Consider the following 18,247-nt stretch of genomic DNA (forward strand, 5'->3'; position numbering starts at 1 on the left):
CATATATGGAAGGAGTCCTTTGTGATTCCTCTTCACAAAAAAGGTAGCAAACTGGATGCAAGCAATTACAGAGGAATCTCTAAATTGTCGGCTATCCCAAAACTTTTCGAAAATTTCACTCCTCATTTGCAGCACCTTTGTAGATCAATCATATCACCGTGTCAACACGGTTTTATGAAACGCAGATCTACAACCACTAACCTCTTGGAGCTAACTTCTTTCGTAATAGAGGGTTTCAAAAATAATCTTCAAACAGATGTCATCTACACTGATTTCAGTAAAGCATTTGACTCTGTTAATCATTACCTTCTAATAAAAAAACTAGATCTTATAGGTTTCCCTGTTGATCTTCTAAATTGGATTTCAAGCTATCTGAATGGCAGGACACAACAAGTTCTCTTTAAAAATTCGTTATCTTCTATTCTCCGAGTCACATCCGGTGTCCCACAAGGGAGCCATCTTGGTCCGCTTCTTTTTACCTTATTCATTAACGACCTCCCCTTAATAATAAAACATTCGCGTGTACTTATGTACGCAGACGATGTTAAATTATGCCTCCAGTACAAGGACACTTCTTGCCATTTGGACTTACAATCCGATTTAGACCGATTTCAAATATGGTGCCGTGATAACATATTAGACTTAAATGGCTCCAAGTGTAAAGTTATGACCTTTTGTCGTGCCAACCCAATACGCACGACTTACACTCTAAGTGGGTGCCCTCTGGACAGAATAACACGAGTTGATGATCTTGGTGTTCTTCTGGACCCAAAACTAAAATTTTCTGACATATTTCATCTATTGTCAATAAGGCCAGGGGTGTGCTTGGTTTTATAAAAAGGTGGTCTAAGGAATTTGAAGACCCTTACTTGACTAAAACCTTATTTATTTCGTTAGTCCGTCCGATTCTCGAGTACGGATCACCTGTTTGGAGTCCACAATACGCAGTCCACTCGGACCGCATTGAATCGGTCCAAAAAAAGTTCTTACTTTTTGCCTTGCGGCGCCTAAATTGGGATGCAAACCATATATTACCTCCTTATTCCAGTAGACTACTTTTAATTAATTTACCATCCCTAGCTAACCGTAGAACTATGCTTGGAACAGTCTTTATTTGTAAGCTTATTCGTGGGGATGTTGAGAGTCCCGACTTGATTAGTCGGCTTAACTTCTCGGTTCCAAGTAGTAGTCACTAGAAACTATATACCCCTTATCTTAAATCATTGTAGATCTAATTATGAGTTGCATGACCCTTACAGAGTTTTATGTTCTGACTATAATAGACTTTATCCTATTATCTGTAATCTTGACTCTCTGCCGCTATTAAAGCAATCGATATTATCTTTTCTATTACATAATTAGATCCTACTAACACTAATATTTATTTATTATTTAACATTATATTCATTTCCTCGTTCCTGTTCTATTTTTTATATCGCGTCTATATTTTCTCGCGAATCGAGCCGTACGATACACGGCAGCGCTCCTCGGTCGGTTGGGCGGGAGGTGTGGCCGTGGGACCCGTGCGTATAAAAAAGAAAAAAAAAAAAAAAAAAAAAAAATCAAAAACCTCCCTGTGCTCTTCAGTCCTTACTCGCTCACCGGGACTGACAGTCAAGGTATGACTTCGATGAGCACGATGTGAAGCCAGAAGCCGGCCGGACTCGTTTCATTATATTAAGCTGTGTCCCAGCTCCCATGCCTCCCTGTTCGCCAACAATCGACGCAGAACAGGCTTTGGGCTGACTCTACGTGGCTCCGGTCTTGTGCGCCGCGATTGCTAGCCCGGCTTTCTCGAACTAGTGGATGGCAGCTCAATCGTGGTGTTACATTTTTCTTGCAAGTCTGCAATTGATTTGGCGACTGCTTTTATTGCCACATCGTCAGCAAAGCAGTGCCGCTCTACTCCCTACTACTACTCTACTTTTTGGGCCAGCTTCCGTATCGTACCAGAGGACATGGTCCCAACGACCATCCTCAGGTACTCCGGGACCAACATACTGTTCATGGCTCCGAGGATTACGGGTCATCTAGCGTTGTTGAAGGCGGTCTTTACTTCCAGAGTCTGAATTGCGCAGTATTCCTTTCTGCCTCCTAGCCATCTATCACCAGCTAGAGCGGTATTGCTGGATAGCAATAGATCAGCCGCCATACTCTCTGCATTTCCATTTGGTGCTACCAGGGAATCGATTTGGTATGCCAGCATGTCCTCATCGATCTTCCTGGTGTCCCATGCTTGCCCGGCTGTTCTTCTCTGCCGTCTCCAAGACGTGCCCTCCGGAGAAATACTAAAGGATATCTGAGCGTGGTCGCTCAGCTTTATGACGTCATGGACCATCCAGTTAGCGTTAGCCACTAGTCCTCTGCTGATAATGGTATCGTCAATAAATGACGTACCCTTATCGTTGTTAAACGTCGGCTTCCGTTGGAAACACTACCGCCCCATTCCACTGCCAAGGCATTAAAATCACCGGCAATGATCAACACCTGATAGCTGCTTAACCTGACTCGTCTAGGATCATAGAGAAATGTCCCCTTCCAGTGACGTAAAGTTCGCTAAGGAGCATGATGTCTACATTGCGCCCCGCCGCAGTCTGACCCAGCAGGCTCTGAGCTGCTGCGCAGTGATTAACATTGAGCTGGTCTGGACGTCCTGGGTTATGCGACACCTTGACCACCCAACGGTTAAAGTGCCCTGCTTTAGGACCGCTATCGCATCGTTCGCGTTCATCAGCACTAATGATATCTGCGTCCCATCCCGCATCTGGAAATGAGCGGCCAGGCAGCCACTAGCTCCTCTGTTGTCGTAGCCTCTTCCAGTCCGCTGCAGGATAGTGCAATTTATTGCGCACCCGTACGCACAGGGGCCAAATCTTTGAACGTCGCTTCTAGATCGCTCTTAAACTTGGAAACGCTTTCCGAGGCTATTCGCTCTACTTCAAGCAGCAGCTCACCTTGCTAAGTTCTCCGTATTTTGCGTACGTGTCTGCCTAGTTTGCTAAGGCTTGGGTCCGATCTTGGTTTCCGGAGCATCTCTGCGTACGAAGCCTCGCCCGTCTTCTTCACGATCAGTGGCTTTGGCTTTGCAGGCGCATAGGCTTCACCTTGGCCCAATCTTCAGCCGTGCAGATTCTGTCTTGGCGACAGATGCATAGCTGCCTTGCTTGGACTTGTTTGGTTGTCGGATTTCCTGCACCGTTGCTACCAGTAGTATGGTTGCTCGGCTTAGGCGCCTGAACTTTGGGCACTTGCCCCTTTGGCACCTGCGCCTTCTTGCTAGGCTTTTGAACATCCGACTGGGTAGCACTGCTCATCACGGTGCTCGTTGGTGGTCCCTTCGTTCAGCTCTATCGTCCTGTTGTTAAGAGCTACGAGTTCAGATACTACAACCTTGGTCTCTCTCGTGACATGCCACTGGGTCTCAAAACCGGATAGCAGGATGTTTATCTTGCCATTCATCCTTACGAGCATGCATTTAAGGTCCTCGTTATGGAGTGCCGTGGTCAGGTCCGAAGACCGATGAGGGGATCCAGCTGGGGACCAGACTTTTGCGATGGTACGGTAATCGTGGTCCAGCTGCAGGAGCAAAGTTCTCCACCTCTACAGCAGCACTGATGTCGCTAGTCAACGGCGCAAGCCACCGCGGGAACCGTGATTCCGTCTCCCTGAGTCGGGTTTCCGACTCCAATAATAGGGGATCTCGAAAGCCTGGAGCTCCTCCTATACGAGTCGTTGAGATCGGGGGACTGCCACCATTGCGCTATCCATCAACTCTAAGATGGCCTAAGGGGACGATTTTTGGTATGTCCGCGACCTTTGTGCCTTTTTCCTATTCTTAAAGAATGGTACTCACCAAAGGAACCAATATCAAATCAAATTTTAAGATTTTAATTTAAGTCTGAATTAAGCGACCTACGGTCGAAACTCAACACTGATCTCAACGTTGAGAGATCAGATCACCCACGATCCCACGATCACCCATTGCGAAAAGTTGCCAGCGCTATCAGCTGTTTTTATCAGCAGAAATGGCCAACTTAAAGAATGACCTTTTACATGCAACGCACGGCCATTTCATTCGTCTAAGTAACGCGCAAATCTATGGCACAACTCCACCGTGTGGTTTTGTAAGTTTTCCGCAAGTACCGACCGAACCAACTCCGTAAACAACGAAAATTCGCGCAGCGTTAACACAAGACGTCCGTCTGCACGACAGTGTAGACTTGCATCTCGCCAAAACCATGTGTTCACATATGAACGTGACAAAGAATATTGGTTGCCTCACACCGTAAATTAAAAATAACAACAACAATAACATCTTATTTAGATCGTTCTAACATTTTGCAAAGGACCAAAAAAAACCAACTCTGCAGTCAGAACACAAGCACGTTAAAGTCTGATTTGTTGCGAGCGCATGATTAGCCAAAGGCTGCTAACATTTTGGTTGTTTTGTTTTTCGAAATTCTCTGCAGTTTTTTCGCACCAGTAGTAAAAAACTCAGAGATTGCTAACATTGTGGTTTTTTGCTTTTTTTGCGTAAGAAACTCAAAGATTTTAATCGAGAACCTTAGAGTCTGATTTGTTGCGAGCGCTCAATCAGCTAAAGGCGGCAAAAAAGTGAAGAAAATAAAAAAAATTACAAGTACAATTCTGGATGACAAAATAATAAAGAAATTTCTTAGTTAATACACGGTTGTTGCGTGACGTTGGCGTTACGAAGGCCAGAAACTGTTCGGTGCGGCGGTGTTCAAAAAATAAAAAGTTCAAAAGTGATACACAAAAACTCCAAAACCCAAACAAAACGAGTTTACAATTAATAAAAGAAAACCAAGAGGCCGAAATTCTAAGAGATGAATATCTCGCAAATGACATCGAAGCAGCAACAACAAAACAACTCGCAAGTTACATTTTTAGTTCAACACCAATATCAAATTCAAGGCAACATCGAAGGAGCAAGGAAGATCATCTGTAACCCCCTCCAACGGAAGCAGCAGATAAGTTAGCTTTTAATATATTTAGTGGACAAATTTAAATTATATCAATATGCTATCTGAAACAATAATTAAGGTCCTAGCACTGGCAAGCCTAACAAGATAAATAAGAGTGATTTAATCTGGTGAAATAACTAGTGACTATATCAACCAAAAAATGTTTTCAGAAATTTTTAAAGTAATTGAAACCTTAAAGAGTAAATATTGGAGCCTTAAAGATATTTCTTAAAGATTACTGAAATAGAACCTAAGAAAATTGAAAGTGACCCAAACTAGTTGGCAGTGGTTTTCGACAAAAATTTCGAACAATTAAGAGAGTATTTAAAACTATAAAAAAAAAACTATAAAACTCTTGAGGGGTCGCCGGAAAGTTTCCCTACTTAGAGCTAATAGAATCTGTATGCTTAATATCATCCTTCTAGCTAATATAGTTCTTAGATCTCGACGTTCATACGGACAGACGGACAGACGGATATGGTCGGCTATTGATCCTGATCAACAATATAAACTCTTCCTTCTGCCTGTTAGATACTTTTCAAGAAATCTACTATACCCTTTTACTCTACGAGTAACGGGTATAAAAAGGAAGATCCGGAAATCAAAAGGTTTTATACCCTTTCAGAAACGGTCTATTTATTCCTGACCAGGATCACTAGCCAAGTCGCTCTAGCCCTTTGAGTCTGTCCGACTGTAGGAACGGCAAGGAACTATAAAAGGTAGAAAGTTAAGTTAAGCATGTACATAGATTCTAGAAAATTTTAAAAACGTTTAAAAAATAGTTTTTTTCTTATTTCTCTTGCAAAATTTTCTTTAATATACCAAATAAATTTTGGCAAAGCGCAGCCTAGCGCCAGTCTTACCAGTTACCATCGTCTTGTTGTCTTGTCTTACCAGTTTCTATCGATGTACCAAATTATTTTGGCCCACAAACCGCAAAAAGCTGTCTCACCATCAATTTTTAACAATGACTTTTTCCCACTCTAACCAAAGCTGCCAAAAGCCATCACGCATTTAAAAGGTATTGATTTTTTTTCGTTATATTATTTACCAATATTTGCCAATTTCTATCGATATCCCAACCAAAATTTAAAAATATTACTTCACACTTCTGAGCTAAGAATTGGGTATCTGATAGAGGAGGACATCGACCATAGCGTTCTCTCTTGTTGTGATTTTAATGATGAATTTTTTATATGAATCACAGGCTCGAAATTAAACCCGTTACTACTACTCATAAATTTGACAAAATATGTCCTTCATCTTAGAAGTTCTTAGATTTTATTAACTTTATTCACTTTCTAGACGTTTATTACAATGCCCCATTTTATCTCAGTTCTCTTTTGTCGCTTCTCTTGCTGAACTGCTTTTACTGCTGCATCTCCAAAGACGATAGAATAACAAGATGCGTAACGCCATACGATTTTTTGGCACACGATTTTTTCGCCGTGGCTCTAGAGGTGGCTCCAGGCCAGTCGCTACAGTCAGCAATTGTTTAATGACTAGCAATGGTACCACCAAGAGCATAATAATTTTGCAATCCAACGAAAGACTGTCGGTACGTGATGCTTAAATTGACAACCTATCGAAGTTTAAAAACTGCTTCCACAGAACTCTACGAAGTCTACGTACTAAATCAAAAACCTCCCTGTGCTCTTCAGTCCTTACTCGCTCACCGGGACTGACAGTCAAGGTATGACTTCGATGAGCACGATGTGAAGCCAGAAGCCGGCCGGACTCGTTTCATTATATTAAGCGGTGTCCCAGCTCCCATGCCTCCCTGTTCGCCAACAATCGACGCAGAACAGGCTTTGGGCTGACTCTACGTGGCTCCGGTCTTGTGCACCGCGATTGCTAGCCCGGCTTTCTCGAACTAGTGGATGGCAGCTCAATCGTGGTGTTACATTTTTCTTGCAAGTCTGCAATTGATTTGGCGACTGCTTTTATTGCCACATCGTCAGCAAAGCAGTGCCGCTCTACTCCCTACTACTACTCTACTTTTTGGGCCAGCTTCCGTATCGTACCAGAGGACATGGTCCCTAAAGTAGCTCCCAACGACCATCCTCAGGTACTCCGGGACCAACATACTGTTCATGGCTCCGAGGATTACGGGTCATCTAGCGTTGTTGAAGGCGGTCTTTACTTCCAGAGTCTGAATTGCGCAGTATTCCTTTCTGCCTCCTAGCCATCTATCACCAGCTAGAGCGGTATTGCTGGATAGCAATAGATCAGCCGCCATACTCTCTGCATTTCCATTTGGTGCTACCAGGGAATCGATTTGGTATGCCAGCATGTCCTCATCGATCTTCCTGGTGTCCCATGCTTGCCCGGCTGTTCTTCTCTGCCGTCTCCAAGACGTGCCCTCCGGAGAAATACTAAAGGATATCTGAGCGTGGTCGCTCAGCTTTACGACGTCATGGACCATCCAGTTAGCGTTAGCCACTAGTCCTCTGCTGATAATGGTATCGTCAATAAATGACGTACCCTTATCGTTGTTAAACGTCGGCTTCCGTTGGAAACACTACCGCCCCATTCCACTGCCAAGGCATTAAAATCACCGGCAATGATCAACACCTGATAGCTGCTTAACCTGACTCGTCTAGGATCATAGAGAAATGTCCCCTTCCAGTGACGTAAAGTTCGCTAAGGAGCATGATGTCTACATTGCGCCCCGCCGCAGTCTGACCCAGCAGGCTCTGAGCTGCTGCGCAGTGATTAACATTGAGCTGGTCTGGACGTCCTGGGTTATGCGACACCTTGACCACCCAACGGTTAAAGTGCCCTGCTTTAGGACCGCTATCGCATCGTTCGCGTTCATCAGCACTAATGATATCTGCGTCCCATCCCGCATCTGGAAATGAGCGGCCAGGCAGCCACTAGCTCCTCTGTTGTCGTAGCCTCGTCCAGTCCGCTGCAGGATAGTGCAATTTATTGCGCACCCGTACGCACAGGGGCCAAATCTTTGAACGTCGCTTCTAGATCGCTCTTAAACTTGGAAACGCTTTCCGAGGCTATTCGCTCTACTTCAAGCAGCAGCTCACCTTGCTAAGTTCTCCGTATTTTGCGTACGTGTCTGCCTAGTTTGCTAAGGCTTGGGTCCGATCTTGGTTTCCGGAGCATCTCTGCGTACGAAGCCTCGCCCGTCTTCTTCACGATCAGTGGCTTTGGCTTTGCAGGCGCATAGGCTTCACCTTGGCCCAATCTTCAGCCGTGCAGATTCTGTCTTGGCGACAGATGCATAGCTGCCTTGCTTGGACTTGTTTGGTTGTCGGATTTCCTGCACCGTTGCTACCAGTAGTATGGTTGCTCGGCTTAGGCGCCTGAACTTTGGGCACTTGCCCCTTCGGCACCTGCGCCTTCTTGCTAGGCTTTTGAACATCCGACTGGGTAGCACTGCTCATCACGGTGCTCGTTGGTGGTCCCTTCGTTCAGCTCTATCGTCCTGTTGTTAAGAGCTACGAGTTCAGATACTACAACCTTGGTCTCTCTCGTGACATGCCACTGGGTCTCAAAACCGGATAGCAGGATGTTTATCTTGCCATTCATCCTTACGAGCATGCATTTAAGGTCCTCGTTATGGAGTGCCGTGGTCAGGTCCGAAGACCGATGAGGGGATCCAGCTGGGGACCAGACTTTTGCGATGGTACGGTAATCGTGGTCCAGCTGCAGGAGCAAAGTTCTCCACCTCTACAGCAGCACTGATGTCGCTAGTCAACGGCGCAAGCCACCGCGGGAACCGTGATTCCGTCTCCCTGAGTCGGGTTTCCGACTCCAATAATAGGGGATCTCGAAAGCCTGGAGCTCCTCCTATACGAGTCGTTGAGATCGGGGGACTGCCACCATTGCGCTATCCATCAACTCTAAGATGGCCTAAGGGGACGATTTTTGGTATGTCCGCGACCTTTGTGCCTTTTTCCTATTCTTAAAGAATGGTACTCACCAAAGGAACCAATATCAAATCAAATTTTAAGATTTTAATTTAAGTTTGAATTAAGCGACCTACGGTCGAAACTCAACACTGATCTCAACGTTGAGAGATCAGATCCCCCACGATCCCACGATCACCCATTGCGAAAAGTTGCCAGCGCTATCAGCTGTTTTTATCAGCAGAAATGGCCAACTTAAAGAATGGCCTTTTACATGCAACGCACGGCCATTTCATTCGTCTAAGTAACGCGCAAATCTATGGCACAACTCCACCGTGTGGTTTTGTAAGTTTTCCGCAAGTACCGACCGAACCAACTCCGTAAACAACGAAAATTCGCGCAGCGTTAACACAAGACGTCCGTCTGCACGACAGTGTAGACTTGCATCTCGCCAAAACCATGTGTTCACATATGAACGTGACAAAGAATATTGGTTGCCTCACACCGTAAATTAAAAATAACAACAACAATAACATCTTATTTAGATCGTTCTAACATTTTGCAAAGGACCAAAAAAAACCAACTCTGCAGTCAGAACACAAGCACGTTAAAGTCTGATTTGTTGCGAGCGCATGATTAGCCACAGGCTGCTAACATTTTGGTTGTTTTGTTTTTCGAAATTCTCTGCAGTTTTTTCGCACCAGTAGTAAAAAACTCAGAGATTGCTAACATTGTGGTTTTTTGCTTTTTTTGCGTAAGAAACTCAAAGATTTTAATCGAGAACCTTAGAGTCTGATTTGTTGCGAGCGCTCAATCAGCTAAAGGCGGCAAAAAAGTGAAGAAAATAAAAAAAATTACAAGTACAATTCTGGATGACAAAATAATAAAGAAATTTCTTAGTTAATACATGGTTGTTGCGTGACGTTGGCGTTACGAAGGCCAGAAACTGTTCGGTGCGGCGGTGTTCAAAAAATAAAAAGTTCAAAAGTGATACACAAAAACTCCAAAACCCAAACAAAACGAGTTTACAATTAATAAAAGAAAACCAAGAGGCCGGGTCCTCACTTTTTCAATAATATGGGTGTGGCAGTTTAGAGCCGTTAGAGTGGGCGTAGCAAAAAGTTTTTTACTTAACGATATAACTTAACACGATTAATAAAATTATGAAAAAATATCCAAAAGTTTTTCAAAAATGTGGGCGTTAAACGAAGAATAATAGAAATACTATCCCTAAATTAAAACTTTGCGCTGCACATCTCCTCTCAAAATTAATAGATAAAGTCGGGACAGCAACTGGAGGTCAAACGAAGGCATATGGCTGGATTGCACGGATTAAAATGGGAATAATAAAGACAAATATATTCGACAGCAAGCTGACGAGATTAGAAAAGTTAAGGAGATCGAGTGAAGACATGTTAAGTCCGAAGACAACCCCGCAGACATAGCATCTAGGGGTGTAAAGCCAGAAAAATTACTAGATTGTAGAATTTGGTGGATGGTTATTTGGCTATGGTAAGCCAAGCCGAAAAAATACTGGCCGAAAGAGTTTGATTTAGATAGTATAAGTATATTAGTATTGCATTAACAGAAACCTTAAAATTATAGATAATTACTGTATATATGTTTAGATTTATTGAAATAAAATTAAAAAGCAAATCATTTCCCACATATCTTACAGTAAATAATATAGGTAGCAAGTGCATTAATAACAAGAAAACAGCAGGAAATTCAGTTCAGAGATGCATTTTTTAAACCACCAGATATCGATACTAAAAACAAAATATTAGGATTGAACCCATTTTTAGATAAAGGCGGGCTATTAAGAATGGGAGGTAGAATACAGAATTCCAGCGCTGAATTTTACACAAAAATTCACATATGGAAACATTACACGGAAAAATTAATCTGATGCGAAATTATATTTAAAGAAAATTGTGGTCATTCGGATTAAGGAATAGCTAAAAGAGTCTCTCACATCTTCTCACATTTAGAAGATACAGGCAAATTACGGCAGTACAAATTATGGGAAATTTACCAAAGCACAGGATTACTTTAACCCAACCGTTTTTAAATACTGGAGTAGTCTATGCTGAGCATATAAGGGCTCAAATAATATTGGTCTGAAATCATATAAAGGTTATATAGTATTGCAGTATTCGTATGCACGGCCACAAAGGCTATCCGTTTATAAGTTGTAAGTGTTTTGACGTCTGATGCCTTTTTAGCTGCATTGGGGAGATTCTTTTCCAGAAGAGGAAAGAGGGAAAAGAGGATAATGTGCGAAAATGTTTTCTGATAATGGAACAAATTTTGTGGGCACCGCCGGAAAATTGAATGAAAATTTGCAGAAAACTCGAAGAAAACAATAAAATTATTAAAATTTTAGAAAATGAACAAATTTAATGGCATTTAATTTCCCCGGAAGGACCTCATTACGGAGGTATTTGGGAAGCTGGAGTAAAATCTGTAAAATATCACCTTAAAAGAATAATAGGCGACAATAGTCAATAAGTACAATATTACTTATGAAGAGATGGCAACTCTTTTATGCCACATTGAAGCGGTATTAAATTCAAGGCCTTTTTATAAAGCCAATACTGACAAAGACGATTTAGAAGTTCTATTGAATCCACTACGGACGAAAAACTTGGAAGTTTAGATAGATAGAAACTAATTCAGAAAATTATACGGGAGTTTTGAATTAAATGGGAGAATGATTATTTAAACAAGCTTTACAAAGAAAAAAATGGAAAATATGTATGCATAATATTAATAAAGGTTATTAATAAAAGTTGAAAATCGTCACCCAGCAAGATGGCCCTTGGGGAAAGTAGAAAGGCTTACAAAGGTTTGCCCCTTAACTGGAATTAAGGCTAAGATACGGCCTATTCCTTTTAAAGAGGCAATAGTTACTCGTAGTAGTAGTTATAGAGGAATATAGAACGACATTCCGAGAAAAGCTTGTAATTGTTTTTTATCTTTTGGTGTGGGAGCTTATTGAGTTGCTTTTATTTTGCCTCTAGAAGGCATTTATATTTAATATTTATATTTATCTTTACGAAGGCGCAATACAGATTTAGCAAAACGTAATAAAACTTTCTTGAGTCCATTACTAAACGTAAGTATGTAAGTGTGTTGTCCCTTGGCGATTCCGCACGGCGACAGACGCATTGTAGATGGCCTTTTATGCCGCATGAGTGACAAAAACACGAAATGGTCGCGCAACATTCGAAACAAAACATCTCCAAAATTACAATTCCGTGCCAATGTGCGCAGTGCTGCAATGTAATTGTATGAAAATGGTAGAATGAGGTAATTTCGGAGGGGCGTGTGCCGAAATGATCTGTCAGTAATTTTAAAATTGTGATTAACTCCAGCTCACTCACTCTAGTTGGTGAGGCCAATGATGTTGATAAGTCATATAGCGGCTCGCCGGCCAGCGTTAGGAAAGCCAACTTTTTTCGCTCTTCGTCCTTGACCTCATTTCCAGGTAGGAACCACTTCAAACGCTAGGACGCTCCCTTCTACTGAAGACTCACTCAATCATTTTGGTAAAATTCCATGTTTTAAAAAGCATAAATACAATTATTGATTATCTCTAATATTCATTCATTAAACCCGTAACTCGTAGAGTAAAAGGGTAAACTTCATTCGTTAAAAAGTATGTAACAGGCAGTAGAAAGCGTTTCCGACTATAAAAACTAAATTCTTGATCAGAATCAGTAGCCAGGTCGATCTAGCCACGTCCGTCTGTCCGTATAATCGTCGAGATCTCGGGAACTATAAAAGCTAAAAGGTTGATATTGAGCATTCTAGAGGCAAAGACGCAGCGCAAGTTTGTTGACCCATGTTGCCACGTCCACTCTAACGCCCTAAAACTGCTTATAACTGCTTCATAATTTTATTAGTCATGTAAATTTCTATCGATTTGCAAAAAAAATGTTTGCCCTAAAGCAAATACACCCACATTTATGAAAATTTTTTTAATTTTTTTTCATTTTATTTCCCAATTCTATCGATATCCCAGAAAAATGATGAAATTTCGAGTTCGCATTCACACTAGCTGATAGTCGGGGAACTCGAATATAGCATTCTCTATTGTTTTCTTCATCAAGCTTTTGAAATGATAAAAGCAACCAGTTTGGCGATCCTCTAAGGACTAAAAATCACCACGAAGGGCTACTTGCCCTGCAATTGGCGCTGCTTATTAAGACGGCACTGCAATGGACGTATTTACATACGTAGGGTCACCTTATCTTGAGGAGCTGCAAGGGATCAGAAGTGATGTGCAAACTAAACAAGGTTGTGTGTTGAACGACACGACGACCACAATTCGCACTCGCGATTGATTCCGGATTGAGTGACAAATTTAGGTAAGCTTTACAAAATAATTTACACTAAAACTAAGCCTCATTTGTTAATATATTCTATAACCACCGGTTGACGGCCTTTGAAAACAATCGAGGCGGTCGACGCCTTCGGACTGTCCAAGGTATCTACGGGAGTCAAGAGAGGTTGCCCTGAAATACTCCTAATCCGAGGCACATGGCCCTCCCTGAGCTAAGCTACTTGAAGGTTCGGAACTGACTCACCGGCGGTATCGGGATCGCCTCGGGGCAGATGGTGACTCCCTAGTGGACGAGAATATATATTTTCCCGGCTTCCAATGTAGTATTACAAATTTAAAAAGTAAATACCTTTTCGTGAAACTAAACTTTTGAACTTACTCTTTATAAATTGCACACACAAATATTTAATTTCAAATTGCGTTGTCTGTGACCGTGACCTGCTGTCTCGTCGGTATGGCTGCGATCGATTTGTATTTAATCATGGTTCCGCCATATTCCTAATCCTCTCACGACTTGGGTCATCGGACATACTTCGGGCCATTTACGAGTAATGGCAGAGCGAACCAGAATAATTCAAACAGCCAAATCGCCCAACAGGATTACCAAAGAGGGCTCCATTAAAAATCTTAAAACCTTTCAAGTTGCATCGTAAACTACGTACTTAAATTATTTCTTTTCTTTACTTATTGGTTAATGGGAAATGGTTTTGGAATAGCAAAACTCGATGTTATAGAAATAAATCGCCTGTTGACATATATTGCCTGGTTAACTGAATTCCAATCTGGTGTATTTTATTTTCATGTCAAAAATTAAATAAACAAATCACAAAATTTTCCTTAGTTGTAGATTTTTATTGATTAGTTTAACCATCGTGCAAAAACATGTTAGCACATACAGACGTAGGAATTACTGGAAGAAAACTCAGCAAAAATTACAAGAACACATTTTAACAAAACTTGCATTGCGCGATTATCTTTTTTTGTCAGATTAAAAGTAAGGTTCAAGATATAATAACAAATGTTACGTTTCGAATTTTAAATATTTTTTGAGTAAAAGAAAAGAACAATTTTTTGAGAAAAATAAAGAATCGTGTCCATATGTTCCGTGAAGCATTGTGGAAGTGGAAACGGATTTTTTACATTAGCCCAATTATTAAAATAGCTACGTGTTCACACATGAACATGACATTGTATAGTAACAATTGTAAATTGTAGCACCAAATTATATGTACACTCGAACACACTCAATTAGGGCTCCTGTGAACGGTTGTATCTTAAGTTTCAAGCTGGTCTTCGTCGTAGGATGTTCTATTTTTCAGAATATGATTCTTTTCTTGTATTCCAAGTTAATCGCGCTCGTCGTTTAAATTTTGAATCAATTCATCCTCTTGCATCTGCTTAATCCTTACAACGAACTTAAGGAGCATCTTAGTGCCCGTTAATAGCTGGAGTGGTGGAGTTTTGGTCCTTCTAACAAGCGTTGAGTTGATGACTTCTTTTACTCTACCATTGTCATAGGTAGTCGATTAATGGATTTGAAAGAACTGACACTATTGAGGTGATGTTGAATGATGTTTGTTAATACAATATAGCCCGAACTTGTCCGACTTGTTACGGCATCTCCAGTGGAGGTTTATTTGGTCGGATATAGCCAACAGAATTGGGTGAAACTGCTAGTATGTGCTTATACTGCTTGTGCGTTGATTTTAGAGGGCCATGCAAATGTATGATACGATTAAATAGGTAGCTCATCTCTGCTTGAGTGAATGAAGTTCCCCTTCTTACGTTCCTTGCTAACAATACATTATATATAGCAGCTTATACATTTCTGCATATTTTCTTTGAATTTTGGTACGTTAAACTCTTTTCCACTGAGTTCCTTAGCCTTCATGGAAAATCCCAAGTGCTTCTACTTCAGCAAGGATTTCCAGTTTGTAACTAACTTTCTTCCGCCACCGGAAGTCTTTTTGCTCATGTAATATACAGGATGTCATTGATCATCGTCTGGGGATTTCTGTATCAAAACGGTGCCCAAACCCATATATAGTATGCAGCTCAGTCTCCTGCTGTTGAAGAGCAAGTTTAATTCCGTGCTTTTGTGTGATCAGCATCTAAATATTGTTGAAAGCAGACATCTCTGAATCATCAATGACATTTTTATACATTTTTGTATTAGTCTTATATATATATCTATCTATTCGCAAAAAAAAAAATTGGCACGCCCACTTTAACGCCCTAAAGCCGCCCAAAACTGCAACGCCAACATTTTTGAAAAATTTTTGAATATTATTTCATAATTTTATTGGTCTTGTAAATTTCTATAAACTTGTTGCCACGCCCACTCTAATGCCCTAAAACCGCCAAAAACTGCCACGCGCACATTTTATAAAAATTTTAAATTTTTTATCATTTTATTCCCGAATATATATCGATATCTCAAAAAAATAAAAAAAACTTCACTATAGCATTCTCTTTTGATTAACCTGTTACCCGATCGATTCCAGAGACATAGATGCAGTGCAAGTTGTTGCCAAGCCCACTCTAACGCCCACAAGCCGCCGAAAACTGCCACGGCCACATTTTTGAAAAATGTTTTGTTTTTTCTTCGTTTTATTGTTTGACAAACATCACTATTCGCTTGCCGAGTAACGGGTATCTGATAGTCGGGGAACTTAATAATAGCTTTCCCTTTTGTTATTCCCCAAAATCCATCGATATACTAGAAAAATTATGAAATTTTTTGTTTCCGCTAGATGAGTAACGGGTATTTGACAGTCGGAAACTGGACTGTCTCTTATAAGGAAACAATAATTCAATTTATTTTTAATACTATTTGCCGTTTTTTTTTAAGCAGGCTTAGCGATTTTCATTTCCTCATTCGTCCCTCTCCATGGGATAAGTAAACTTTAGCTATATAACATATATAACTGTAAATATTATTATCGTAGAATTTGACAATGAAAATTGAGATTTTTTTGTTTTGTAAATATGAATAACCAATATGCCTCTCTGTATGTAGGTATAAGCACTGTGATCTTGAGAATATAAGCTAGAAAATTAATATTAAGCACGAAGAGGAGTAAATGCATCAACAACTTGCTTCAGAAAATTACAGGTTTTGTGGTTGATAAAAATATCTCAAAATATTAAATTAATGTATTTAAAGAATTTGTAAACATACCATAGTTAATGTCATTTTGTCAATTTCTAGCTTATCCTTTGTTTTATGTTGTCGAAATGGAGAATGACCTTTAAGCAATTTATATAACATACATCCAAAGCTAAACCAATCTGCGCACGAATCGTATGATGTTCCTTTAGATAGCACCTCTGGAGCCATATATCCATGAGTTCCCACTGAAGCATGCGGTTTCTTTTTTGAGAAGTCGCAAGCCAATCCCAAATCAGAAATTCGTATGTGTCCGTTTTCATCGAGCAGTATGTTGGCGGGTTTTAAGTCTCGGTACACAATGAAACGTTTATGCATGTGTTCCAATCCCAAAATCACCTAATATTTAAAAGGGGTTAAGTTGGAATAAAATATTTAATGGTATTTCTTACCTCAGCTGCATAAAATTTCATTTCATCCTCACTGAAAATACCATGTTGAGATAAATGGTAATGTAGATCACCACCGTTCATTAGGTCTAATATAAAACATAGTTTATCCGGCGTATGAAAGGCATACGTCATACACACTATGAACGGACAATCAATCTATGGAAATTTTTAAATTACTGAAGCACAATACTATTTATAAACGATCTTACTCCAGTGCTGACTGCTTGCAACATGTTTCTTTCATTAAGAGCTAGCATTTCTCCTTGTTTCATTTTAATCCGTTTTTTGTCCAAGCATTTCATAGCATACATTTTTCCAGTGTCAGCTTTTCGGCATCCATATACTTCTCCGAAACCCCCCCGACCTATTATTCTATGAACGCTGAAATCGTTCATAGTTAGCTGAAATATATCAAACGGCAATTGCGAATTAATATCTAAATAATGAAACACAAGTACATAAAATAAAAAAACATAGGGCGTAAAATTTAACAAGAGAGATTGCTATAGTCGAGTTCCCCGACTATCAGATACCCGTTACTCAGCTTGTTTATATGCGATCGTGAAATTTCACAATTTTTCTGGGATCGATAAATCGATAGATATTGGGGAATAAAATAATAAAAAATTTTAACATTTTTCAAAAGTGTGGGCTTGAGCGGCTTTAGGCCATTAGAGTGGGCGTGGCAAACAGTTTTTTGGCAAATGATAGAAATTCACACGACTAATATATGAAAAAATTTCACACCCACATTTTTGAACCATTTTTCGATATATTTTCATAATTTTATTAGTCTTGTAAATTTCCATCGATTTGCCAATAAACTCCACGCCCACTCTTACGTCCTAAGCCGCACAAAACTGCCATGTTCACACTTTTTAATTATGTTTTTATATTTTTTCACAGTTTTATTTGTCTTGTAAATGTCTATCGACTTCCATAAAAACTTTTTGCCAGGCCCACTCTAACGCTATAAAACCGACCGAAACTGCCACGACATATTATGTAAAATTGTACTTCTATTAGTTGCTTAAGATAATAGAAGATAATGATTAACAGAGTCAAATGCTTTACTAAAGTCAGTGTAGAAGGTTATTTTTGAAGCCCTGTAGGAAGATAGCTCCAAAAGGTTGGTGGTTGTTGATCTGCGTTTGATAAAACCGTGATGATTTAATTTACAAATATTTCTTGTTTTTTACACGTTCATCGTAGTGTAAAACGGTATAACTCGAAGAAGACAAGAAAAATAAATTTTTAAGAGGACTCTTTGCGTTCGCCATTCAAATAATTTAAATTGCTATTCAAAAGATCAACAGGGAAATGTAATAAATAAAGTTTCCCTTCTAGAAGAGAATTATTGACAGAGTCAAATGCTTTACTAAAGTCAGTGTGGGTGAAATCTGTTAGAAGCACTGTATTAAAAAGGAAGTTAGTTGTTTTCTTTGAAAGTGGGATAATATGAATCTTGAAGTTGAGTAAGAGATGCT

The 18,247-nt window shown here is 40.2% G+C and overlaps 1 protein-coding gene across 2 annotated transcripts in view; it reads right to left on the reverse strand.

Moving 5' to 3' along the window:
• The window catches only part of LOC6620153 (G protein-coupled receptor kinase 1), a 129,910-nt gene that overhangs the window by 38,701 nt on the left and 72,962 nt on the right, over positions 1 to 18,247 (reverse strand). For both annotated transcript variants that reach the window (XM_002044321.2, XM_032722153.1), the window contains 3 exons: positions 16,970 to 17,161; positions 16,761 to 16,916; positions 16,381 to 16,707 (listed from right to left, as the gene is read on the reverse strand). In XM_002044321.2, the coding sequence (XP_002044357.2) occupies positions 16,381 to 16,707; positions 16,761 to 16,916; positions 16,970 to 17,161 (675 nt within the window). The remainder of the gene's footprint in view (positions 1 to 16,380; positions 16,708 to 16,760; positions 16,917 to 16,969; positions 17,162 to 18,247) is intronic.

The sequence above is a fragment of the Drosophila sechellia genome, chromosome 3R (genome assembly GCF_004382195.2).
Source record: "Drosophila sechellia strain sech25 chromosome 3R, ASM438219v1, whole genome shotgun sequence".
NCBI lineage: Eukaryota > Metazoa > Arthropoda > Insecta > Diptera > Drosophilidae > Drosophila > Drosophila sechellia.